The following is a 26,975-nucleotide window of genomic DNA, read 5'->3' on the forward strand; positions in this document are numbered from 1 at the left end:
ACTTTCAAATTATCACCATAAGTAAAATTTTAAGAATGAAAATTGTACATTATTTTCAGTTTTATTATAAAAATGCACACAACAAGGATTGTCAAGTCATTTCTTGGCTCTACTTGCATTTAGCACTTGCTCTTGAGCAGCTTTCTTTGCTTTTACCATCTCCACAAGTTCCTAGGAAAGAAGGTTTTAAGATACTCAGAATTTGCATACAAAACATACACATTTATGCTAAATACTAACAATATCACAATTCAAATTAGATAACAGAAAAAGGAAAAGGTAGTAAGGCTAGTTAAGAGCTAGTAAGGCTCTAAAGTTATTCATTTCTTTGTAACAACTGGCCACACAACTGTTGTATCGAAATAAGCAGGAAAGTTAGATATGGAATGTACACTGTAAAAATAATGTGAAAATGTAAAACCTTATAACGTTTCATGCAGTCCTTTTTTGTCCTGCCAGGCACTGCTTCTGCTATTTTTTCCCATCTTTCTGGTGTATTTACTGGGTACGTTTTCAAGGCTTGTTCCAAAAGCTTCTGTTCTTCTGTTGTCCAAGGGGTGAAATCTGTGCTTGGACCTGTAAGAGAAATTCTTATTTGAAAAATACCCTAACCCAGAAAAATTTCTTACTAGAAGATCCTTTGGTGTGCAACATATCTTGATAAAATTAAAATCTGTGATGAGTCACATTAAACAAATTAATTTTAGAGCTGAGAAACACACAAACCTATTAAGTAGTGAGAAAATTTAAGCACAGTAAAATACTTGCCTGACTATTGGTCTCTTACAACCTCACACTGTATTTACTAGACTTCAACAAAAAAAATCAATTTTAATTTATTAAAATTGTGATGTTAGGTTCAAAGATACAATCACAAATTTTAAGGACTTCTGAAAAAACTAGTACCTAGCACTAGAAAAGAACTACCTAACACATTTAAACTTTTACAGATAGATGAGACCCTGAAAGCAATCTAGCAAAATTATGCCAAGTGCCCAAAGTTTTCCATACTGTAGAGCATATCATGTTAATTGTGACATTTCATACATGTCTCACAAACATTTCCCACTTTGTGGAAAAATGAAAATATTAAATGGCTAAAAAAATGTGACTGATATATTACTTAAGTTAATGGATGATAGGCACTTTAGCAGAACTTACCTGGTACAAAGTGAAGCCTAGAAATCTAAGTTATTTCCTAATGAAAAACACACAGTATAGGGCCCTCTCCTGTGGCACAACAGGTTCAAGTGCAGCACTGTAAAGCTGACTGAGGCCACCTTGGTGCAAGTTCGATCCCAGGCTCCTGAGGCGATCCACAAGGCACAGCAGACCTCTCATGTCTTGCCTGCTGCTCCCCTCAGCAGTGTACTCTGTCAGTCGGCCTGTTCTGCTCCCTACTCTGTCTCTGGTGAATCCTCTCACTGCCCCTGTACCTCTGGCCTGTACCCCAGTTCTATATTCATAAATAAATAAATAAATCTTTTAAAAAGAGAACATTTTAGACAATTATTTTTTTCAAAATCAGGAAATTAACCTTGATAAGACCGTTAGCTAGAGCTAGACTACTTGAATCACATTAAGTCCAGTATCCATTAATACTTTGTAAACCTGGTAAACAGCCCCTCTGTAATTACATCTGAAATATAGGAACTGTAATTCTCAGTGGCATTAGCTGAAATAAATTTTCCTGAAATTTATAAATTTCCTGAAATCATCCGTTCATTCTCAACATACCTTAGCTTTAGGGTTTACATATTTTTACACTGTGGAGATACATAAGCAGTTTCTACTTTCAGAAAGAAGTCAAATTCAGTTACCTTCAAATCGTTCTGAAGGGGCTGCATTGTCTGCTTGAGGCACCACTCCATGTTCTTTTTTAAATTTATCAAAAGCCTTTTTGTTTATGTCATCTTTTTGATGAGGGTCTAAGAAATTAAAAAAATTCTAATTTATCACAGGTCATGTAGTCTTTCATTAAATTGCGTAATTATTTTTAAAATATACTTTTAAAGTAACAATGAAGTTGATTTTGCATCTCACCAAGTTTCTGAAGACTCTTGGCTTTGCTAATAACATCTTTGGCAGTTCTCTTGACTCCAGAAGAAGAGTGTATGTTCATGTAATTAGCAATAACTTCCCATCTAGAGCAATCAACAGAATAAATATAGAGGGAGAGGGGAGAAAGCCCAAACAAAACCCAGGGTGACTCTTAGATTTTTACTGTGGAAGCATCAGTGTATCTCCAGAATTAGTTCTATATTGGTGTCTAATTCTTAATATTACCTAGACTAGATAAACGACATTGTTCTCTATAAAATAGAGGGCATTGGACCTCTGGCTTTGAGCACTAAACTCAGACTCCATAGTAAACTCAGGTTTGAATTAGTTAAGAACAATTGTTGATGGTGAAGATTTATGTCATGGATCTTTCCTGAGACACCGATGGAGTGCCTTGCTGTGTCTATGTGTGTTGGTGTAAAGTTAAGACCAGCAGGTTCAAGATGTACTTTGCTTTTCACACTCTCCATTGTGGCACAGAGGTCTGGATGGCATCTGTCTAGACTTATCTCTGAAAGTTTCTGCTATAACCAGTGTTACTGTTTGGATGCTTGTCTGCATTATCCTCAGGCTCTAGGATGTCTCAAGTTTCATTAAAACTAGTACCTTGATGCTGGGAAAACTGGGAAGCTACATGCAAAAAAATGACACTAGATCACTACCTCACACCATACACAAAGATCAACTCGAAGTGGATTAAAGACCTAGACATAAGAATGGAAACCATAAAATACCTGGAAGCAAAGAAGGGCTAAATACTACTACACGACATACACTTCAGTAACATCTTTGAAGATACAGCACTCAACGCAATGATAATGAAGGAAAGGATAAACAGATGGGACTACATCAAGTTAAAGAGCTTCTGTACAGCAAAAGAGACATTAAAAAAAAACACATCCAATTGATTGGGAAAAAAATTTCTCACACAAAACTAGTGATAAAAGATTGATCACAAGATAAAGAACTGGTGAAACTCAACAAAAATTAACAATGCCATCAGACAATAGAGGAGCTAAAAAGACTTCTTCATGAAAAAATGGTCAACATCACTTGTAACAAGGGAGATGCTAATTAAAACCACAACGTGATACCACCTCACAACAGTGAGAATGGGACACCTTAAAACAACTAGCAGAAACACACGTTAGCAAGGATGTGGAGAAAAACGAATTCTGCACTGCTGGTGGGAATGCAAACTAGTACAACCACTATGGAAAACTGTTTGGAGGTTTCTCAAATTGCTAAAGATGCAGCTTCCATATGACCCAGCAATCCCACTCCTAAGTATCTACCGAAAAGACACAAAAACAATGATTCAAAAAGATACCTGCACCATGTTTATTGCTGCCTTATTTACAATTGGAAAGATGTGGAAACAACCCAAATGCCCAAAAGTGGATGACTGGATTAAAAAGATGTGGTACATATACACAATGGAATATTACTCAGCAACCAAAAAAATAAACACGTCTTTTGCAGCAACATGGATGGAGCTGGAAAAGATCATGCTTAATGAAATAAGCCAGAAAGAAAAGGAAAAATACCGATGGTTTCACTCATACCAGGAGTTTAAAGGGCCAGGGGAGAAAATAATAATAATGAATAAATATATACCAGAAACATTTTATGGGGGTGGAGTGTGGAATGGGATCAGAAACAGTGGGGGGAGGGAAGTGCACTGGACTATGGTGATGGCACATGGGTGATGAGAAGCCCATGGGGATTACAACTGCGATGGAAAAAGGCACAAAATGATGTAAAAGTCAAACAAACAAAAACTAGTACCTTGAATTTGTTCCAGCAGGGAAGAGGTTCACAGCTTTAATTAGTAATTGCAGATCATCTTCTGACCAATTTTTACTGCCATTTCCACCTCCACCAGTTGATTTTTCTGCATTCTTAGATGCTTGTCGCATACGCGCCTCAGCTTCCTCTTTCTCTTTCCTAATTTGCTCATTTATTTCTTCTATCTACAAACGTCATAGATAAGTCAGGGACTTAAAGCATTTTGCTACTCTACACTTCCTTTCTGGGTTGGCCTTTGTGCTCAGTACCATCCTGAGACTATCCTTCTCCAAAGCCAACTCCTAAACCAACTCTTCCTGCTGCTGCTTCTTCACTGGCTTCCAGGCTGCACAGTTTGGCTAGATAAGCCAAGAACCACCCAGTCTGCATTCCTGTCATGTGATACCTATTTGACTTGGACATTACTTTGTAATTCTGCAGTCACTGGCTAATTCACCGATTAGGTCATTTCAAATCTAACTGTGTATCTACCCTTTTAGCAGATACTCCCATTTATTCTGTATTAAAAGCATAAAGGCATAACAAAGTTCCTCCACTTTAAGTTCTACCTTTACACTGTCCCTTCCAGTCTACTTTCAAACACAAAGTATGAAAAAGAAAAGCTTTGTACATCACCTTGTTGCTTCTGTCAGCTACTTCATTTAGAGTCATCTTTGACTCATTTCTGTACTTCAATCCTTAGACCTAGATATCAAGTCCCAGTGATTCCAATAATTTCCATCACCACGCTCACAGTCCAAATCCTTCCAGTGAAAGTTTTGTTTGCTCACAGTCCAAATCCTTTCAGTGAAATTTTTGTTATCTAGTCACACCTATTGAATATATCCTGCCCACTGATTAATAGTACAATGTTACTAACCATTTGCTACTAAAAGATCTGCAGTAAGAGAAACCAACCTCCATGGTTTTAAAGTCAATAAAAATTGCTTAATTTGGCTCTACTTTTCCAAAACTTTCTATTCCTACCTTATTTCAGAGTTTACCTTGTTCCCCTGACATTCCCTGTAACACTATTCACCCTGGTCTGGAATGGGCACATCCTGTCTAACCTACATGGTTTATTGTGTGTCCCCCATCTTTTTGGTCCTTAGACCTTTTCTACTCAGCACTCCTGTGGTAGCAATAGCATTTCTCCAAACCACTTAGTTATAATGCCAGATAGTAGTTACAAACAGGTGCTGCACTAATCTGAATTTCTGGGCCTGTTATTCATTATACACTAGAAATACAGCCTACACTTGTAAAATAAAAGGTGTAGGCTGGATAGAACAAAGATGATACTTAGTTCTAAATGTTACTAGTCTTCAAAAATGCTCAAGGGGGCCTCCCTGCACCTGGTGGTGCAAGGGGTTATGTCTCAGCACTATGAAGTTATCCTCAACAACTGCACAATGAGTTCTATTCCGGGTCAGGGAGCTGACCCACATGCTGCAGCAGACCTCTCCTGTCCTGCCTGCTACTCCCCTCAGCAATTTATTTCAGCAGACTTGCCTGTTCTGCTCCCCACTCTGTCTCTGGTGAATCCTCTCACCACCCCCACCCCTGGCCTGTACCCCAGAGTTCCAACATGCATAAATAAATAACTCTTCAAAAAAGAAATGCTCAAGGGATCCTCTCTGGTGGCACAGTGTTTTAAAGCACACTTCAGCATGAGTTCAACTCCCACCCTGGAGGTGACCCACATGGTGAGGCAGATCTCTCCTGACCCACCCGCTGCTCCCCTCAGCAGTGTGCTTCATTTATCTGCCTGTTCTGCTCCCCGCTCTGTTTCTGGTGAATTCTCTCACTGCCCCTGTTCCTCTGGCCTGTACCCCAGTTCTGCATGCTTAAATAAATAAATCTTAAAAAAAAAAAGGTCAAGGAATGAAACTTTCTATAGCTTTGAAAACAGGATCAATGTTCTGGACACCACAAATCAAACACTATATATGGTAGCAACCAGTTTTTAAATCTAAAACTAAGCAACACACATTAACAGATGCAAAGAGAAATAAGACATTCATTGCCTTTAGTGTGTATCAGTCAGGGAAGTACTGAGGTAAAACTGATACCACAAAGCAGAATTAAAAGGCAAAAAGGTAGATGTGTTCTTCCATTACCTGTTTTTCCAGAGCAGCTTTTCCTACTTCTTTTGTAGATGATGTGAGTGTTTCATTCAAGCACTGTAAGCTAATGAAAGAAAAGGGATGAAACTAAAGTCCAAGAGAAGACTCTAATAGCAGTTGTATAGATATACCTTGCTAGTTCAAGCCGATCACAAAGCTTTTCCACTTCTTCCATCATTTTGACTCGTTCCGCCTCATTGTCAGAAAAGTGATTCCAGGTCTAGAAGCACAAGCATAAACATTTTCATCTATCTACTTATTCTTAAGAAAAATACATCCAGGAACACGATTACAATGCATGGTTTCTGAGGTGAACATGTGTCCTTACAATCAACACAACTGGACTGAGCATCCCCTATGAAGCTCTCTCAGTAGCTGGCAGTAAAAAGGCGGTACCAAGAGGGCGGGGGAGAAGAAGCCTAATATGGAAGACCTTGGATATTAAAAGTCAGAATGATTCCTCAGAAAACCGCTTAGGAGTCAAATTCTGTAGGATAAAATCTCTATTTTCTGCCTATTCTTTCTAGTGTATAATGAACTATACACTTACTGCAATTTTTAAATGTGAAAGCAAAGTTTTAAGAAATGGGGGTATTAGCAAAATTCTAACGAACTCAACATCATGCTCAGACTGGACCATCATGATGTATCTGTATGTCTAAGGACGGAAGTATTTCCCATGCTGCTTTGAACTGCTGTTAACACCCATGTCTCATGTTCCTCACTTTTTGCTTTTTTAAGCCATGCAATCTGGCTCTCTCTCAGGTTCCAATGCTTTTTTAAAAATTATTGCTGACGGGCCCTCCCTGGTGGCGCAGCGGGTTAAAGCACAGCACTGAGAATCTGAAGCCGCTTCCGCATGAGTTCGATTCCCGCCTGCCCCGGAGGTGACCACATGGCGTGGCAGACCTCTCCTGGCCCGCCCGCTGCTCCCCTCAGCAGTGTACTTCGTCGATCTGCCTGTTCTGCTCCCCACTCTGTCTCTGGTGAATCCTCTCACCCTCCGCATCTCTGGCCTGTACCCCAGTTCTGTATGAATAAATAAATAAATCTAAAAAAAAAAAAAAAAATTATTGCTGACATGTTCCTATACTCCCCAAAACATTGCTGATTTCCTTCCTACCTATCTGGTTAGTCTTTCTGAGGTCCCTCTCCCTCTCTCAGTACCTTAAATACTGGTGTTTGATAGAGTCCTGTCCTCCACCTTCCCCCCTCTAGGATCTCACCCAGTGTTCTCATCTACTCACATGGTCTCTAATGCCACTGAGATGACTGTGGCATGACCGTGACGCTAGACCCACACACCATATCACCTTCTGAGTATCTCCATTAAGTAATGCAGGCTCAATATGCCCTAAATTGAAATGCTTGTCTTCCTCCTCCTCCTCTGGTTTCTATTTTATTTAATAATTCACGTCATCTATCTAGTATTTCTGCCATCTCTACTTTGGTTCACCACAATACTTTTTCACCTGGGTCATAACAAAAAGGTTTCTAATTGTCTTGACCAACTTCAACTAAGATGAGGTTGAAATTAGCACAACACAGAGTATCTTTCAAAGTCTGGCTCTTCTCTTCTTCAGCTGCCTCTGGTTCATTAAACTTCATTTCTCTGGATCTTTAATCCCATATACATATTGCTTCACCTTGCTAAATCCTACTAGATCCAGAAAGCTGTCCCTGACTACCTTCTTAAACTAAGACTCAAAGTGCTTGAATTGCTTGTTTGTCATTTTGTATCATTAGTCAGCACATTTCTTGAAAGCAAGGAATGTGTCACCATTATAGCCACATCAATCATAATCGCTTGGCATATAGTTAATGCTAATCAGGAATGTTAGGAATAAATGAACTCATATGCAAGAGCAATAATACAAACTTCCCAAATGCTAGAAATTTTGTCATTTATGCATCATCTCTAAGAACCTCCAAGCTTTCTGTTTTCTAGCTGCCTTTTAAAAGTATTTTGTTGAACTCTCATTATATGCTAAATGTGCCAAGTACTACAAGTGAGTAATTTTGTTTTATCTTCTCAACTCTATTACCAGGTATTATTGCAGTAATTGCATAGGTGATGAAACCGAGGCACAAAATGACTTTCTAAGGGCCTCAGCTGCTAAGTGGTAACTGGAAAATGACTTCACACCATGGCAGCTTACCCTGAGCCCATGTTCTTTACCACTTCAATATATTGGACGCTTCTCAAAACTTTTTGAGGTGAATTTAGGAAAAGATCACATTTTTTTTTCTATTTAGATTTTGCTTTTACCAGAAGCCTGAAAGACAATATGTACTTATTAAACTTCTTTCAAAGTCTGATGTAGGACAGGTTAATTTCAATTTTATTAACCGAAAATTTAGGATGGTCTATATTAGAAAATGATGCCAGTGTCTAATCTCTGGACATTAACATGGAAGATAACGTTTCTATGCAGAGGAAGCATGTACATACTTAGTGAATCTCACTATCCCTGCATAGTGCAAAAAACTGTCTGGCAATCTCTATTGTAGCCTGGGATTTTATTCACTCAATGCTATTTGATATAAAAAAATTCAATACTGTCCTTGACTTTATCAGTTTAAAATTTTTAAACCTCTTGGACAAAACTACATTTGAAAATTTTAGTGTTCTTGAGTTTATAATTTTTGGTCAGAATGATATGAATGTACATTACTAATATTCACTTAAATGATATCCCTTGTTTAGTTAATAATGAAGTTTTTGGATTCTTAACATCAAAATTTTACCTTTGAAAATAATTTGTTCTAAGATAAACATTAACTTAACACCTTTAAAGAAGCAACCAGACAAAACTCAATTGTGACACATTTTCTTAACAAATGATCCAGCTTCTTGAACAAATCAAGGGTAAGAGGGTAAGAGGAGATGGTGTATCACAGACACAAACGGGAAAAACAACATTTGAAGCCTCTGTATTGATCCTATTTGAGTCCTAACTGAATAAACCAACTGTGGCTTGGAAATGTCAAAATCAATCAGTAGCATCCCGAAATATACATCTGTGAAAATGTTGTGGATCCAGCATGTTTCTGCTACACTAGTATGCGTTAACTTTAAAAAATGAATTTAAAATCATTTACACTTTGAGATAAAATGTATCCAAACAATAGCTTAATTATATTTGCATAATATAAAAATATTTTAGGGTTGGTCAGTAGCTTGATTTACTTACCTGGTATTTATTCAATAACAATTCAACATACCTTGCATGAGTTTCGAAGCTTTTGTCTTTCCTTTTTAATAGCTTTTTTCTGAATATCTTTTTCCTTCTTTGCCAGTAATGCTTGTTGTCTAACTTCCTCCTCTTCTTTTTCCTTTGCTAACCGAGCAGCTTCTAATTCAGCTTGTCTTTGCTTTAATAATGGTGAATAAAATCACTTTGGTAAGAAAATTAGAATTTTTAAATTCTCCATCACCTTATAAAAAAAGCAACTATTTTAATAGATTAGAAAATTAGAAAAAGAGGTGCTACATCAACTTGAAGGTAAGATTAAGCTGGGGAAAGCAGCTGGGAAAATGCTGTAACGTTTACTAGTAAAACAGGACATACTTGAAACAAGCATACAGTATTAAAGGAACTTATTTAAGTCATGTTTTTTTCTACTGCGAATTTGCTGGTAAGAAAGATTCCTCTGACAACTGAAACAATCAGTCATATTCATTCATAGTAGCACCTACTTCTATTTTTAGATTGTAATTTTAAAGTACAACTTCATTTGTTTGTTTTTTGTATAAAAACAGTGGAGACTTTTAAAAAATAATTTTCCTTAAAAAGTCTAGCTCCTGTTCTCTAAGGGTATGTACTTGTTTAATCTGAAGACTAAAGACTTTCTGAACATTTAAAACCCAAATGTCATCTTACTTTTTCTTTAGCTTCTTGTTCCTTCCGTTTTGCTTCTGCTTTTGCTTTCTTTTCTGCTTCTTTCTTGGCTTTTTCTTCCTCCTTAAATTTTTTTATCCTTGGATCACAGCTATATGCATTGTCTATCAGAAGAAAAGTTAATCTTTGAGTCTCTCACTTTTTTAAAAAAGAATTATTTATGCATATAGCACTGGGGTACAGGCCAGAGGTGCAGGGGCAGAGAGAGGATTTACCAGAGACACTGCGGGGAGCAGAACAGGCCGACTGACTGCTGAGGAGAGCAGCCGGCCAGACAGGAGAGGTCTGCTGTGCCATGTGGTCACCTCAGGCGCCTGGGATTGAATTTTTATGGGAGTGGCTGGGCTAGCTTGCAGTGCTGTGCCTTAACCCGCTGTGCCACCAGGGAGGGCCAAATCTCTTACTTTTAAAGAACTTTTGCTAAAATATCAATTATACTTACCAACTAAAGTTCTTATTCTATTCATTTCTTCTTTTTTCCTTTGTGCCCTTGTTGCTCTGTTCTGTTTTTCAATCCATCTTCTTTCATCACGACTAATAACACAGAAAATATAGGAAAACAAACTACTGTGAATAGATGATGTGATGGAAAAAGAAATGATTTATTACATTACATGTAAACAAGAAGTCTAAAATGCTATGCCAATACTAACATAAGTTAAAAGATGATTAACATTAACTTTGATTAATAATGGTTACTTTTTGGACATTCATGTCAAAAGAATTTTTCTCTATATTCAATGCAGAAGAAAAACGAAATAAATTTGTTAAATAATCAGAAGAAAAAGAATTTACTGAATTGAGTTTTTTGACAAATTTTTCTTCAGCAATTTCTTAAGCATATCCCAACCAACTACTTATTTAGTGTAACTTGTGAGTTGGGATCTCAAAATATTAAACAACTCATTTTCTAAGGCTACATAAAAAGAAAATATGAAAATACATGTAGTATATTTGTATATCATCAGAACCAAGAACCAAATATTTTTTTCAATGCGTTACATACATACCATTCTGCTTTTTCTTTTTCTTCTTCATCTAAATAAGAAAATTCTCTCCAAGAATCAAAATTATACCTGATATAGACAAAAATAAAGCCAAAACATGAATAAAAATTTCCATTTGAAATTAATTTAGATCTGCACATTTTAAGAAATATTACTGGGAAGGGGATGAATTTGTCTTAATACAGCCCTCCTCTTTTTGGTACAAATGTTAACACTAAGCTTAAGTCGTTCTTTTCTTCTTTTAGTGGCACTTCATTTGGTATGAAAATCTAAAATACACTTACCGTTCCTAAATAAACCTCATACCTTTCAGGTTTCTTTCTTGCCTGGCACTTAAGTTTTCCCTGCCTTCGCTTTCACTAATCTGTCATAGTTGGTAAGCCTACTAGTGATTATTTTATCCTGAGTTTATATTCTCTGAAGGTAACATCAACTACAACTGACAAACTAAATTTTTTTATCCATATTTACCAAATAATTAGCAAGAAAATATAATACATGCAACATAAAATGGCAACTGAATATATGCTTATTAAAAATTAATCAGTTACTGAAACAAACAGCCCTTGAATTCCTCCTTATAGATTCAAGGAAGAACACTAAATGAAAATGCATTTATTTTTATTGAATTCAAACGACCCCTCAATTTTCTTTTGTACTGCTAAAGCATACTGGATCATAGAAAAGACTGGGGGAAAAAATCAGAAAAAATATCATAGGAGACAACACAGCATTATGGGGAAAATGTTTCTTAATTTCTCAGTAGTGCTTTTGTTCAGTGAAGTTGCTATGATCTCCCATCACTCAAATAGCTAGTTAAGTATTAAACACAGGTCCTTTTAAAAAATGACAACATCAGAGTGTATTTACTTACCAGAAAGAATAAAATACATCTACATCTTCAAATGATGAATTCATATCACCAAGTTTAGGGACATTTTTCTTATTCGACCACCTGACATATGAAAAGTAAATATTCAATCAAAAATATGTGTATAAAAAGACACACTCAGTTATTAAAGGATAAGGCTTGACTAATCCCCCTCTAGTCACCCTTTCCTGTATCATCTATGACTAAGAGATGGAGCTGGGAGGTCAGCAGTAGAATGGACAGTGAAGGTGCAATAGGCAGAGAGCAAGGGTGGAGGAAGAAAACAGGTTAGCTTCAGTTCTTTTAAATAGGAGTTGCAGCAGCTGCCAGGCTAGTTAATAGCTGCTAGCCCCTTTTCCCAAACTCATTTACTCCTGCCCCTAAACAGGCTGCACCCAAGCAATCTATAGGCCTACCTTTACACAGGGAAGAATTCTATCCCTTCATTTCCACTACCTTCCCTAAGAGTCAGGCTTCTGGGTTCATCACTTTATTCTTTAAAAGGATCCTGAGGCACTACTACCTCACATTTTCCACTCTATAAAAAATTATACTTTTTAAAAAAATAATACAAGAGTTTATTTTCACATAATTTGGTGCCTTTTTCCGTCTCAGTTGCAATCCCCGTGGGTTTCCCATCACCAAAGTCCAGTGCACTTCCCTTTCCGCACCGTTTTTGACCCCATTTCCCACTCCACCCCCATAAAATGTCTCTGGTATATAATTGTTCATTAATGTTACTATTTTCTCGCCTGGTCCTTTATACTCCTGCTATGAGTGAAACCACTGGTATTTTTCCTTTTCTTTCTGGCTTATTTGTAAAACAAATGTGAAGAGGAGATGGAGGAATTACTAGGCTGTACCAAATTGTAAAACAAAAGTGTTTTTTAAAGACATCAAGTCATCTGGGAGTGGAAAAAACTCCAAACCAATAAAGCATCTCCCTTGGTGGACCCAAGGCATTAGTTTTGCAAGCTCTCTGGGTGATTCCAATGTATAGTCAAACTGAGATCAAAGGAAATATTCCAGTGCAGATGGATTAAAAAATGTAGAATATTGGTACAAACTATTTAAAAGTTAACTTCATGAAATAAATTTTGTATGATTTAATATTAACTACAAATCATTCTTCATTACACAACCTTATTATAATTAGGCACAAAATAGAAAGAATTTTCTCAAATGACAATGGCCCAAAGAGAATACCTATTAATAATAAATAAGATACAAAAGAAATGGAAATTATGGTCACCCAGGTATCCGTATCACATAAAATCATATTTGCATACAGTACATAAAGTCTTATTTTTCTTTCCCTAAAAGGAAGGAGAACCCCAGTTCTGTATGCATAAATAAATAAAAATCTTTTAAAAATAAATAAATAAAAGGAAAACACTTCAAGAGATATGAAGGAATTTCACTATGGAAAGGGAGAATTTCTGTTTAGAGAATAAAATCAAATAAATGAAAGCTGTACAATCACCGGAGGGCTTAAATATTGTGGTGGAGTAAGAGAACAAAACTATTATCAGAAGAAAAAGGCAGAAATCTGGAAGACTACAAGAAGTAAGCCAACAGGGCATTATGATCAAAGGGAAGGATGCCTCAACTCACCTGGAATTCCTCTCAAACACTGGGGAAAATACTTCAAAGAAATTGTCCTTTGCTTCGCTTTTAGAAGGAACTGAGTTATCAAAAGTAGGATCTACACTGTTAAATGCTCGTCTTTTCACAGGATCTGATAACATTTCATAAGCTGAGGAAAAATGATAAGATCACGTCACAAGGGCTCTATATTTGTCTCCTGTGAGAAAAAAATTCCCTTCCTTAAAAAAAATTATCACTTTTTATATTTAAATGTGATCTTCAGCCCTCCCTGGTGGTGCAGCGGGTTAAAGCACAGCACTAAGAAGCTATGGCCACTTCTGCATGAGTTTGAACCCCGCCCACCCAGGAGGTGACCACAAGGTGCGGCAGACCTCTCCTGGCCGGCCCGCTGCTCCCCTCAGCAGTGTACTTTGTTGATCTGCCTGTTCTGCTCCCCACTCTGTCTCTGATGAAACCTCTTGCCGCCCCTGCACCGCTGGCTGTACCACAGTTCTGTATGCATAAATAAATAAATCTTTAAAAAAAAAGTGATCTTTTGGGGGAGGGGAGAAATTGAATTCAATGATAACTTTAGCACAACTGGATCTAATTAGACTTCTTGGCCCTCTTGGCCTTAGTGCTCCCTGGTGGTTCAGCACTAAGAAGCTAAAGCCACTTCCGCATGAGTTCGATCCCCTCCTGCCCCGGAGGTGACCACAAGGTGCGGCAGACCTCTCCTGACCGCCCCGCTGCTCCTCTCAGCTGTTCTGCCCCCACACTCTGCTTCTGGTGAATCCACTCACCGCCCCTGCGTTTCTGGCCCATACCCCAGTTCTGTATGCACAAATAAAATAAATCTTTAAAAAAAAGGTGTATACAAAATAATTGGACTTCTTACTATTTCTGGAAGGAAAATGACAAAACTTTAAATACTTGTTATGCTTTAAGAAAGCATAATTTGGGCTCTCCCTGGTGGTGCAATGGGTTAAAGCACAGCACTATGAGGCTATCCCAGCCACTGCAGCATGAGTTTGATCCCCGGCAAGGGAGGTGACCCACATGGAGCTACAGACCTCTCCTGTCTTGCCCGCTGCTCCCAGTGTATTTCAGTCAATCTGCTTGTTCTGCTCCCCATTCTGTCTCATTCTGTCTTTGGTGAATCTTCACTCCCTGCACCTCTGGCCTGTATCCCAATTCTGTATGCATAAATAAATAAATCTTTTTTTTTTTTTAAAAGACAGAACTGGGGTACAGGCCAGAGGCAGTGAGAGGATTCTTTAGAGACAGAGTGGGGAGCAGAACACAAATAATGACCAAGTCCACTGCTAAGGGAAGCAGCAGGTGAGACAGGAGAGTTCTATTGTGCCACATGGGTCACCTCCGGGCCCATGATCAAACTCAAAAGTGAAGCAGCTACAGCTCACTTGCAGTGCTGCATCTTAACCGGCTGCACCACCAGGGAGGGTCTCAAATAAATAAATCTTAAAAAAAAAAGAAAAAAAAGAAAAAAAGAAAGCATAATTTTCAGAAAAAAGAAATGACTAGAGAATTTGCTTTTAGAACCTAATGTAAAAGATCAAAGGATTTTGGACATTACTGCTGTGTATTGATGGGACAGTAAGAATGGAATTGAAAGGTGTATATGTATGCAATGTTTTAAAAATTAGCATCAAAATGTAAAATAACATCTAAGGGAACATTCAGGTCTGGTAGATACCTACATTACTTTGTGTAATGAGGATAAGGCTATGTGAATAGCAATAAACAGCTGTGGATCACATTATAGAATATAACCAATTTGATTGAAATAAGCAAAACATCTGAATAATAGTTTAGTTCTACAAAGTATCTGAAATGAAAATTAAACCCAATCTTAGTTAATTAAATAATTACCACTATTTGAAACTTCTGACTCTAAGTTGTTTTTGTTTTTTTACCTTTTGTTATGCAAGTGAAATAGTCATTATCTCCTTCTTTTATTGGCTCACCAGCTGCTTTCCGTTTGTCTGGGTGATGTTTTAAAACCATTGCTTTATCTACAAAATAAGTCAGACTTAATGTCATTTTAGGCATCAAAACATAAAAATAAAAAAAGAACTAAGCAGAGCCACTGAAAAAATCAAAAAGCTGATTTAAAAATACTTTCTTCTATAGTAAAACATATACTTATTGAATGTGAAAATGACAAACCAAAATAATTATTTTAAGAATTGGCTGAAGTTCCAGTCCCATTAGTGGTAACATTTTGGTGTATTTTCATATAAAGTTGTTTTTTCCTTAGGCATATGCTCTAAAACATTTAGATACAACCATATAGCAATTTTTTCTACATTACAGCATTTGCATTTTCCATGTTGTCAACTCCTCACATTATTTAATGATTGCTTAGTGCCCAGTATTTCAAGTACACTTATCATAGCTTAACTCTGTTAACACAAGTTCCAGCTTTTCAAGTGTTGACACCAATTTTAATGATTTTATAGAGGAAGCATTTTTTCACATTTAGCACAGACTATATTTACAGATGTGACATTAATGAGTGCAAATATAAAAACAAGTTCCTGTGAATTATACTCCTTAGTGGGTAAAATACTACACAAATAATGTAAAAAAAAATGTGCAAATATTGTAACTGTTCAGGAGGGTTTAATAATCTCTAGTGTTGATTGGTACTCTAAAAAAAAAGTTCTACCATTTCATACTCCAATATTAATATCCTCTTCATCGGCCTCACCAACATTTAAAACTTACTACTATCACATGAGGTGTTCAACAATGTTTTATGTGTATTTCTAGCTTTCATTTTCTTATATACTGACAAAGAGATTGCCTTAGTTTTACTTTTTAGTTTGTATGAGTCGTTTACAATAAATACTGGCTAGCTATTTAACACCTACTAAATATTTAATGGGTGCCAGTCACTATCAGTGATTCTTCTCAGTAACACTATGAGGAAAGTACTATTATTTTCTCCATTTTATAGACCAGAATAATACGGCACAATGAAACAACAATCACTGCAACATGCCCAAAGCTCCGGCTAAGCTGACAGACAGACTCCTCGACCTGTTTGCGTGCTGCCTTGCCCATGAACAGAGATTTCCTGTATCACCTTTGCCCCTCTACCTGTATCACTTCTCCCACTCATCACCATCACCCATCAGAGTGCTCCTTGATCCCGTCACTGTTGTCACTACAGGAACTAAGCACAGGCTACTTCCACTGCCAGGGGGCTGGGGCCGGACCACATACTTCTCTTTAAGGTACTCTTCTATTCCTGCTGGCAAAAGTGGATTCTGCGCAGCCCAGCCTAAGTCACACAGTTCTCCTTTGAAATGCCAAGTTATGTGCTGAATAGTGAAATTGGTCACAGGCCTATAAACACATTCAATCTCAAGACTCCTTTCTAATTCTACATTCTGCCCTAATGCTCTTGATTTACAGGTAATTCTACCTGTAGTTATTTCTCACTAGTTTCCTTCTGCAATCCTACATCAGCCCCAATGCAGTCTTCATATTTCACTGACATCTAAAGATTTTCTTTTCAATCTTATAAAGTTTGAGAGAGATGAATATCATTGTTTTTTTACCTACTGATTTTTCTTCCTAATCTTCTCCAGTCATTCATGTATATTGGTGAGGGAGGGGTCTAGGATTGTGTTATACTCTGTCTCTGGGCAGGTTGGTGGTGGCGGCAAAATATGCTACCCAATGTTAAAAATAAGGTAAAGGATGTTGAAGAACACTGTCAATTTGAAAAATAAAGGTAATTATTTGGAAGATAGTAAAAATTTACTGAAATTTCAAAGACTTCACTTTCTTTCTCCTTAGCCAAGGAGTCTCTTATCTCACATTCATATGCTTTCATTACAAAAGACTATATATGATTTTAAAATTTGTTAGAAACAGTTAATGTGTACACTGTGTAAAAATTCTGGCTGGAGAATGTTCAAAATTTTCAATTAATTTATTGAAAAAGTTATTCAACAAAAAGAACTGACTCAAAATAGGCAAATGGATGGTTCATTTCAACTGTGCATTTTTTATCTTTAGAGAAATTAATTCCTTCACTTTAAAATTTCATAGTTCTATGTAATATCTTCTAATTCTTTCACAAATTTACATATAGAAGATGTACTTAGCAAATACTTAGTATTTGCATATTATTCTGTTTAGTAAGACTCTACTTTTCCATAGCAAATGAATTTTTCTGGTACTTGTGAATAATTATGACTACTCATATGCATTGACATTTGCTTATTCTAAAATCACACCAGCTTTTAAGGGAATCCATTAGTAGGTCTAATATAATCTGATAAATTCCTTCAGCTTGTTGAAACACACTTGCTGTGATTTTCCTTAATATAAGCATTAGTGGGAAAAATTGAGCTTATTTACTATATTTTGTCTCAACTAGTACTTTTCTTTTTTTTTTTTTTTTGCTTTTTAGCAAACAGTAGTAGGTTTTTTTTTTTGTACATTTTTTTTTCCATCTCAATTGTAATTCAACTAGTACTTTTCAACGTGTGACAGGTGACTTTTCTCCAAGTATAGTACTCTCTCTTCTTGACTTGCCTTGGCTCCCTACTTTTTTGGCTACAATCTCATCTCCTCTGACCTCAATATCCATTCTCTAGAGTGGAAGGCAAAACATTCTCCTAAGATTAAGCACAGAAAATGCGTCACCTTTATCTTTTTCATTATATTTTATTAATCCAGTGAACCCAATGGCATGTAGTGAATGGCATGTACATCCACAGGAATATAAAAGAACAGGGCATGGAGGGGCATTAGATGGGTAGTGTTTTATAAGGCATATGAAGATTGGGTTCCCTACAGTTTCTATTACCAATTTTTGACCTTGTCAATAAGGCACCATATAATTCTCACACCAAGGAAGGGGTGACCTAAGACCACAAAAATAAGAGAAAAACCCAAATAAAAAGGCAGCTTCCACTAAACACCACTGGCAATACTTCCAAGGGAAGGTGAAATAAAATGTTTTAAAAAGTTGTCAATGGAAGAATGTTCTTTATTGTGATAAACACAATCTTCCCACCCTCCTTTATCTCTTATTCTAATGAGAAAGTCCATACTCAAGAATGATTGCTTTGAAGGTAGAGGAGATTGTGGCTATACATTATTCTGACCAAATAACACATGCTATTAAATCTTGAGCTGTGGCTACATACGATGATCCTGTATATCTTTTCAAAAGGATAATACTTCCCCTTAACCGACAATGATTATTTCAAAGTAACTTAGTACTTACGAGCTGCTTTGATCTGTCTCTGTGTAGCTTTATACCTTACATGGCCAAGTCCAAGTACTGCGTAATGATCTTGGTTCTGATAAAGACATGAAAGGAAATCAAGTTTGTAATAGACCAATATACCCTATACCTTAAACACTTTAAAACAGTGTTTCCCAAAGTGATACTCCCATAATAGGAGTCCTATGAGAAATTCTGCATAAAATGAATGGATAGTCATGTAAGTTCCATATGGACTACTGTATAGCCTTTTTGATTAACTTGCATGCACATAAAGATTTGGAGAAGTTCTGCAATTAAAAAAAAAAGAAAATAAAGATTCTGAGAAGCCCTGCAATTAAAAAAAAGAAAGCTAAGAGAGCTAAGAGAAACCTGTAAAACTCAGTATTTCCCAAATTTACTTGACTATACATCCTTTTATTTCTTTACTTCAATAAATATTCTGTGGTCATCCTTAAATCAAGGTATAGCAGGAACATTTCAGAACTAAGCTGAAGATTACAAGAGTCTGAATAGGTGGAGCCAGTGATAGTGACAGAACAGGACTGGAACAAAGAAGGTAGGTTTAGATGGAAATTTTGAGAACTAAGGAATGATGCTTGTCTGAACAGAAGCACCCTTTTCCATTTCTGCTTTACTATTCACGCTATTTTATAAGTTGAGGGAGGCACCTCATAGAACTCAGAGGATGTATCTAATATTGGAGAATGAGTGGGGAAGAAAGAGTGTTAAGAAAGGGGATCAGGAGAAAAAAGTTAAATAGAGGAAGCAAATTTCTAAAGGATGCACTCACTTCTTTATGATTCCTGCCAACTGTACTTTGTCCTGGTTGGTTCACTTTTCCAATCCCTCAGATGACTACTTCATACCCTGAGTCTCTCACTGCCCTTCTTAACCCTCTCTCATCAATGGACTTGCCTCCTGCTTAACAAAAAATTTTTGAATTATCCTATTCAAATGCCTATCTTTCTACTATCCTGCCTATACCCAAACATCTCCCTTTCCCTCAGCTCCCAACTAAGAAAGCCTGTTCTATCAAGATTACTCCATCTCTTCTGCTTTGAGTATCATCTTCTCTGCTTCTCAAATACTAGCATCATTCTATTAGCTACATAAATTTCAACTGGGTTATTTTAATTAGTATAAAAAGATGCCCTGTTACCTACCATCTTTTATGATCCCCTTTCTAGATTCTGTGGTACATCAAAGTTAACTTCTTGAAAAGCTGTCCACTGTTTTGACCCCCCTTTAGAATTCATGTTCATATTATTTCAATATGTTCTGCCCAGTCTGCCCCTGAACTTCCACATAGGGGCTACTCTCTTCAGTATCTATTTCCAGGTGCTAAGTTCAAGATCACTCATGTGCCCTCACTTCACTGGAACTCCCAGCAGTAACACAGTCAACTTCCTTCTTGAAATTCTTCCTTTAGTTTCTGTGATTCTATTTTCTTCCTATCATCCGGTATTTTTTTCAGCCACCGTAAGGATGGTTTCTCAGTGACCACAATCTTCTATAGTTTGATCTTAGATGAGCTTATATCCACTGCTGGGGCTGTAAGAATTAGTATATACTGAGGACTCCCCAGCTCATTGAAAGCAGAGCTTTTCTGAGCTCCACATATGCAGAGCAATTCCACCTCTCTAAACTCCTGACTGGTCATTCTCTGCCTTGGTCACCTACTTCAAATATAAGATTAGCATTTCAGCTCACTGGAGATGCCCACCTCTTTCCCACATCAGGGCTTCACATGCCGTTCTTCCTGCCATGCACATTCTTCTTTCCATGTGGTTACTGTCTTCTAAACCTTTAGTATGTTTAAATTTCATCATCTCAGATAACAGAAAACCTTTCTCCATTTCCATTCCTTTTTTGCTCCCTTCAAAGTATCAAAATATTGTCAACCTTGAATGACTCAGTGAATATTACCTCCTCAACCTACCCTCATTCACTCTGTTCTAGTCACCTGTCTTCTTTCAGTTCTTTGCACAGTCCAGTTTCCTGTCTTGCCATGGAACATCGTTCGCTCACATCTTCACAAACCATTTATACTTTATGTTAAATGGCAACACTACAGATCTTCCTTATTGACTTGTCAGTCCAATAGTCATTGGGACACCACCACACCACTGCACTCCTGATTACGTGTCTGCCTCCTTGCTGGCATATAAGCTATGTGGCATATAAGCGATACATCCTGTTCAGTACAGTATGCTCAGCATCTGGAACTGTGTCTGACATGTAGCAGATGCTTGAACTTTATTTGTTGAATTAAATAGCTGAACAAGTAGGAATCCTGCCATCTTGCTCTGATGTTACCTCTTCTTCTCTATACCACAGAACTCCATTTTTCTTCCTTTTTTTTTTCTTTAAATAAATAGGTAGTTAATCTAGTGCTTAAGTAAGAACTAGTGTAAATCTTAAATGTGTAAATCTTAAATGTGTAAATCTTAACTGTGGAACTAGGGATCACAAATTCAGATTGGGTTCTGTCCACTTAGTGTGCTATGGGCTTGAGGAAGTCAGTCTACCTGACATCTTTTCCTTTTTGGTACAGTGGGATTGTTAGCAGCACAGAGGATTATAGGAAGGTTTAATCAGATGATACATTCGAAGCATGTGAAGCCTAGTGGTTGGCACACTGTAACATAGAACTTCTCTGTTTTTCTTCCTTTTTCCTCTTGGAGATCTCAATATTCCTCTTTCTACCTTCTAACACTGCCTTCCTCTCAAGTTACTATTTTGTCGCTAACCCAATTTCGAAAGACTATTTTCCACTTACCTCATCAGCAACTAGTCAGCCCTCAACACACTGCAGTCTTCTGCCATTCCAACCATTTTACTGGAATTGCTTTCCATTGGCTCACCTAAACTTTGTTTGCCAAGTCCAGGGGCTTTCTGACATTTCACAAGTTATGTGATTGACCTCTCTATAGTGACACTGGTAACTGCTGTACCTTCTTGAGACTTTCTCCTTCCTTAGTTTCTCAAAGATAACAGTGTTCATTAAATCTTTGCTGCACTAACAGATGTCTTTTTTTTTTTGAGGGGGGCTGTGAAAGGGCTCCATTTCTTTCATTCTTCTTAGTAACCTTTGCTGTTTACCTTCCTTTCTTCACCCTTAAATATCCAAGCGCCTTGATATTCAGTCTTTTCTTTTTAAAACTGATGAAAGGACAATCAACAATCAACACCATGAGTGCTTACATTTCTAGCTGCTTTTACATACACATGTCTTACCTCACTGATCCTCTCGACAACCCATGAGGTAAGAATTCTTATTACCTACTATTCATTTTGTATTATCATGTGCCAACCACTAGACTTCATATGCTTCGTATATATCATCTGATTAAACCTTACTATAATCCTCTGTGCTGCTAACAATCCCACTGTACCAAAAAAGAAAATGAGGTGCTGAGATGTCAGGTAGACTGACTTCCTCAAGCCCATAGCACACTAAGTGGACAGAACCCGATATGAACTTGTGAACTCTAGTTCCACAGTAAACACATTTGAGACTTACAATAGTTCTACTTAAGCACTAGATTAACTGCCTATTTATATTCTTCTTGGCTGATGTCATTCAATTCCCCACAATCTCAACTACCATCCATGTGCCAATGACCTACAAATATTTTGTCTCTAACCTCTTTTCAAGACCGATTTCTAACTGTCCTCAAGACCACTTCACCAGTATGTTATTATCACCTCAATTTTGACATAGCCAAATTTGAATATAAATACCATCTTTTCCACCAACTTCTTATTTCTACATCTCAGTATTGGCTACTGACATCAAGTCTAGCAATCCCATAGCTAGACTACTCAGAGGTCTTCCAAATATGTTCACTTATCTTGTACCACACAGCAAAGGTCACCAAGGCTAGTCAAGTCTGGCACACAAACAAAAAATCTGTCCCTCTTCCTTAACAAGTGGCCATAAACTTAGTTCAGGTATTCACTGGCAGGTCTGGATGACTGGACTAGTCTTGCAACAGCAAACTATTCACTTCCATCCAGTCCTGCCCTTCCTTTCAAGCAATTTTTCTATACTACCAGAATTAGTTTACTAAACTTAGCTTTGAAAATTTTAATGACTTCCCACTGCCCTGAAAATAAAATCTGAATTTCTTTGTCAGTATGGCAGAAAAGGGGACACTACAGAATTTGGACCAGAGTCTATTCATGCCTAATTAATCACTCAAGTACCCCACTCTACCTTCATTAGTCCCTCTAGAAGTGGTACATATTCTTTGACTCCTTTACATTTCTGCAAATTTATTTCTTCTTCCCAGGATGCACTTTCTCTCCTCTTTGTGTCAGAAACTTACACTCATCCTTTTAAGACCAGTTCAAATTTTCTTTTCTGTGTAACCTTCCTGGATTTTTCAAGCATAGAATAGCTAATGATTGATGTTACCCCATCCAAGGCTTAACAATAAACAGGTGCTCAACTATTTTTCTCTTGCTGAAGCACCCTGTTGAGGTTAAGTCACAACACTGTCACGCTACTATTGCTGCAGCCTGATATGTTCAAAATCCTATTCAAGTAGTGCCATACATGAAGTGATTATGGTAATGAATTTAGATCATTGACACTGGACACTCGATTTACAATACCCACAACAGTACTAAGCTATATACTTAAGGACAAGTTTCACTCTTAATGCTGTCTTTGAAAGTGTCTACCTGAGACCTTACCAGCAGCACAGGCAAATGGGCTTTTCATACCTGAGTGTAAGGAGCACTGTCTGAGTTCTGACATTCAAAAAAACAAAGCCAGGGAGGTGACCCACATTTAGGGCAGCAGACCTCTCCCATCTTACCCACTACTCCCCTCAGCAGTATACTGCAGTAGATCTGCCTGTTCTGCTCCCAACTCTGTCTCTGGTGAATCCTCTCACCTCCTGCACCTATGGCCATTCCCAGTTCTTGTATACACAAATAAATAAAATCTTTAAATAAACACTCACAAACAAAAACATGGTTTAGTAATCAGAAACACCAGGGGAGACCACATGTGCTTACCAAAGCATATGAATGAATAAAAGACTACGAAATACCTTCCAGTCTTTGGGATCAAGTGTTTTCAGCATAGGAAACTCTTCCAACTGCAATTCTTCATCTTCAGATTCCTCTGATAGCTCTTTCTTATCCTCTAGTTCCTGAAAAGAGGCAGAAGCATTTCTGTTTCTCCTCTTAATAAAAGCTTCAAACCATCTTCCCACAGGTTCAACTTGACAGAGTGTTGACGCTGTGATCGAAAACGTTAAAAGACTTCAATATATTGAAGAAAATATCTGTTTCAAGGCAATACATTTTCTCAGGAAGTAAAGCCAAACTGTGACAGCATCAGAATATAATTTTAAAACCGCCAACGAGAGCTAGCTTCTTGGCCTAGGGATTAAGTCTCGGTGTTATCACCTCTAGCTTGAGTTCGATCTCTGGCAAGAAAATAAATACACATGGTGAACCAGACCTCTCCTGTCTTGCGTGCTGCTCCTCTTACCAGTCCGTGTATTTCCGTAGATTTGCCTGTTATGCTCCCAACTCTGTTTCTGGTGAACCGTCTCACCCCCCTGTACCTCTAACTTACACCCAGTTCTAATAAAAATATTAAAAACAAACAAACCACCAACTAACAAAAAGATTGCAGTAATACAATTGATATGTGGTTAGTAAAGAGTAATCATTTCTGAATATTAACAGAATATTCAGCAAACTTTTCTAGTTATCTGACAAAGCATTCAGCAATGTCACCAGGACATCAATACTTTTCTGGGGATTTAATAGGAAGATGAGGAAAAGGGAGAAATACGGTAAATTATGTCACTTTTAGACCAATTTTTGTAATAAAGGAGCAAATGATGAACTGTCATAGAGAGGTGTCTCATAAGGCACAAGTTTTCTAAACAACTCAAAATTATCTTATTTAAAACCCATAAAATCAGAGAGCTTTGAAAAATTTTAAGAATTCATTAGTAATGATCTGTTCTAAAAGACATTCTTCCAAGAAGTGAATGGGGATTTATTAATGCACTTGTGCTACAGTGGTACAAGTTCTGAATCTAAAGTTAGAAATTGAATTTTAGTCTAGTTCTATTAGTGGCTATGTGAAATAAGTCACAGATGTCTTCAATGTAAAATAAAAACAATTTATCTGATACAGTTTTGAAAGACTGAATAACCTGTGGTTTTGAAAATCTCAAATATTTAAAAGGTCTTATCATTACTCTTGTAAAGTGGGGGCAGATCCCTGAGCATTGTATATTAGTAATTCAAAAAGATAAATGGGGTCAGGGGAAAGAGAGACCACCTGAATACTAATCTCTTAATCCATATGAAAGTAAAAAGCTTGTCGCTGCCAGTAATAAATAACTCAGATGTATTTTCTAAAAATAAGTGACTTTTCAAGTCTTCATTGCTTTGTGAAATGAAGTTTTCTTCCACCATACACAGGAGAGGATTCAAGCATTATGTCCAAGAAATACTACCTGTAGTATGGGTGTGGCTTTTAAAGACTTCTAACCTTTCCCTTTAGTTCTAAAATCACACAGAAACTTCCATAAGTACAAATGAAACATGTGCCACACGATAGTTCAAAATCATATTCAAGTAGTGCCATACATGAAGAGGTTATGGTAACTAATGTAGGTCACTGAAACTGGACACTAGGTTTACAAATATCCACGACAACACCGAGCTATAATCCTGAGACCCTACAGCACCAGGACAAGTTTTGCTCCTAATGCTGCCTTTAAGAATGTCTACACGGGACCTTACCAGCAACACAGGCAAACAGGCTTTTCATAACGAGTATAAGCAGCAGTGTCTGAGTTCTGACATTTAAAAAAACAAAGCCGGAGCAAATGTAGACAGAGAGTAGGTGTTTAGAGCACTAGCTGCCAGGCTTTGATCGACCTGAGGCACGTGGGGGTGCTCGTTGGGGGCAACCTCTTGCCGTACACAAGAGGATGCTTTATGAGAGCCTTTTCAGTGTACTGGAGGATTCGGTTCCGAACTGTTCAGCCCGATCCATGAGTCAGCAGTCGTGACAGAAGGAAGAAACCGCAGGGGCAGAAGGCAGACGCCCCCCTTCTTCCAGCCTGGTGGGAGATTATGTACAGCAGGGAGCAAAAAGGCACGTCACGGCCCCACATGTCTAGCAGCTAGCCGCCAGGAGCACCGACAGAGAACTCGGGGTCTCCAAGGTGGGGGACGGAAACAGGGGCTGCCGAGGTGAGGCGCATTCGGGGTTGAGTGGGCACGTACCAGAGGTCAGAGCGTGGGTGATGGCGGTGCCCTGGCCGTCCGCAGCGCTCGGCAGGAGTAGCATGATGGCGCCGCAGCCAGCCCAGACGGCACAGTGGCTCGCGTGCCGGGCGGAGAGCGCTTAGCGTGCCCTCCAGCTCTACCTTGGTCTCCGAGCCTCGCGCCTTGGCTCAACGATGCACAGGAACCGGCGCATGGAGACGACCAATAACTACTTCCGTAATAGGGCTTTCGCGGTGCGGAGGCCAATTCCACCCGCACCCACCCCAGCCAACGTGTGCAGCAGCCTAGCTCCTCCGCTGACTCAGATCCGGCTGGGAACCTGGACTTACGACAAGAAAGGTTCCTAGACGCATCAATTCCCTTGTGTGAAATAAGTACTTGTCATCGTCCAGATACAGTACATCGAACATAGTTTGCTTAAGTAGCGCTTACTATATGCCTTTGAAGTTCCTACTACTTTATATGTTAATTTGAACCTAGCCACTGATTTTCAGAAATTCTACTTCTATAAATGAAAAACGAAGAGCTGTGGAATAATCAGCATTGAGGATGACTACGAAAGTCTACATACACAATCACGGAGAATTCCGCTTACACACTTGTAAAGCATTTGTGTTTGCCAAAATAACAGCAGCTAACATTTTGTTGTGCCATTGCTAAGTAACTTACCTACATTATCTCACTTAATCCCCAAAACATACAAAAAAGAAGACCCCTCTTTAGATTCTGTTCCACGGCTAACGTTTTTACCCTGCCATAACAACACGAAGTTTTCTTTTAAAATATTCCCAATTTTAGGACTCTGGAACTTATTTATAATAAAATTAATTTTCTTTCTTCATTGTATGCTTCATTCTAGACTGAGAATAAAGGAAAGAAGCTAGCAAAAGGAAACCAGTGGGTAAACTCATTCTGTAACAGTAGTATCTGGGAAAAGTTAGGCAAAATAGAAGGCTTGATATCCCAGTCTTCAGTAAAGAGCAACAGAAAGTAGCAAATTATTCTTTACGAATTACATTTTCACTGTTTAACACGTTGAGTTGTCTTGTGTATCTGTTACATGCCAAAAACGTCACTTCAAAA

The 26,975-nt window shown here is 37.8% G+C and overlaps 1 protein-coding gene across 3 annotated transcripts; it reads right to left on the reverse strand.

The window, feature by feature from the left end:
- DNAJC2 (DnaJ (Hsp40) homolog, subfamily C, member 2) lies at positions 1-26,205 on the reverse strand. Of its 3 annotated transcripts, XM_004676907.1 has the most exons (17): positions 25,890-26,205; positions 23,681-23,871; positions 18,615-18,690; positions 15,280-15,378; positions 13,370-13,511; positions 11,759-11,839; positions 10,888-10,953; positions 10,320-10,411; positions 9,860-9,981; positions 9,201-9,350; positions 6,107-6,195; positions 5,970-6,039; positions 3,850-4,034; positions 2,044-2,144; positions 1,821-1,928; positions 422-576; positions 1-171 (listed from the first exon to the last, which is right to left on the reverse strand). In XM_004676907.1, exons 1-17 carry the CDS (start codon positions 25,951-25,953, stop codon positions 97-99), a joined length of 1,866 nt encoding a protein of 621 aa, XP_004676964.1. In that variant the 5' UTR covers positions 25,954-26,205; the 3' UTR covers positions 1-96. The 3 variants fall into 3 exon arrangements, with proteins under 3 accessions (XP_004676964.1, XP_012576399.1, XP_012576398.1); XM_012720945.1 differs by lacking the exon at positions 1-171 and having other exon boundaries at positions 293-576; positions 23,681-23,782; positions 25,890-26,151; XM_012720944.1 differs by lacking the exon at positions 1-171 and having other exon boundaries at positions 293-576; positions 25,890-26,151.
- Positions 26,206-26,975: the final 770 nt, after the last annotated feature.

This window comes from Condylura cristata, unplaced genomic scaffold (genome assembly GCF_000260355.1).
Source record: "Condylura cristata isolate star-nosed mole 26May11 unplaced genomic scaffold, ConCri1.0 scaffold00005, whole genome shotgun sequence".
Taxonomy (NCBI): Eukaryota; Metazoa; Chordata; class Mammalia; order Eulipotyphla; family Talpidae; genus Condylura; species Condylura cristata.

Bases quoted from the DNA above. Each gene is read 5' to 3' on its own strand.
- DNAJC2 (XM_012720944.1), bottom strand. From the start codon at position 25,953: ATGCTACTCCTGCCGAGCGCTGCGGACGGCCAGGGCACCGCCATCACC. The intron at 13,512-15,279 runs GTAAAAAAACAA...ATTTTTCCTCAG, and splicing joins TTTCACTTGCATAACAAAAG to CTTATGAAATGTTATCAGAT. The intron at 9,351-9,859 runs GTAAGATGACAT...CCATTATTAAAG, and splicing joins AACAAGAAGCTAAAGAAAAA to CAAAGACAAGCTGAATTAGA.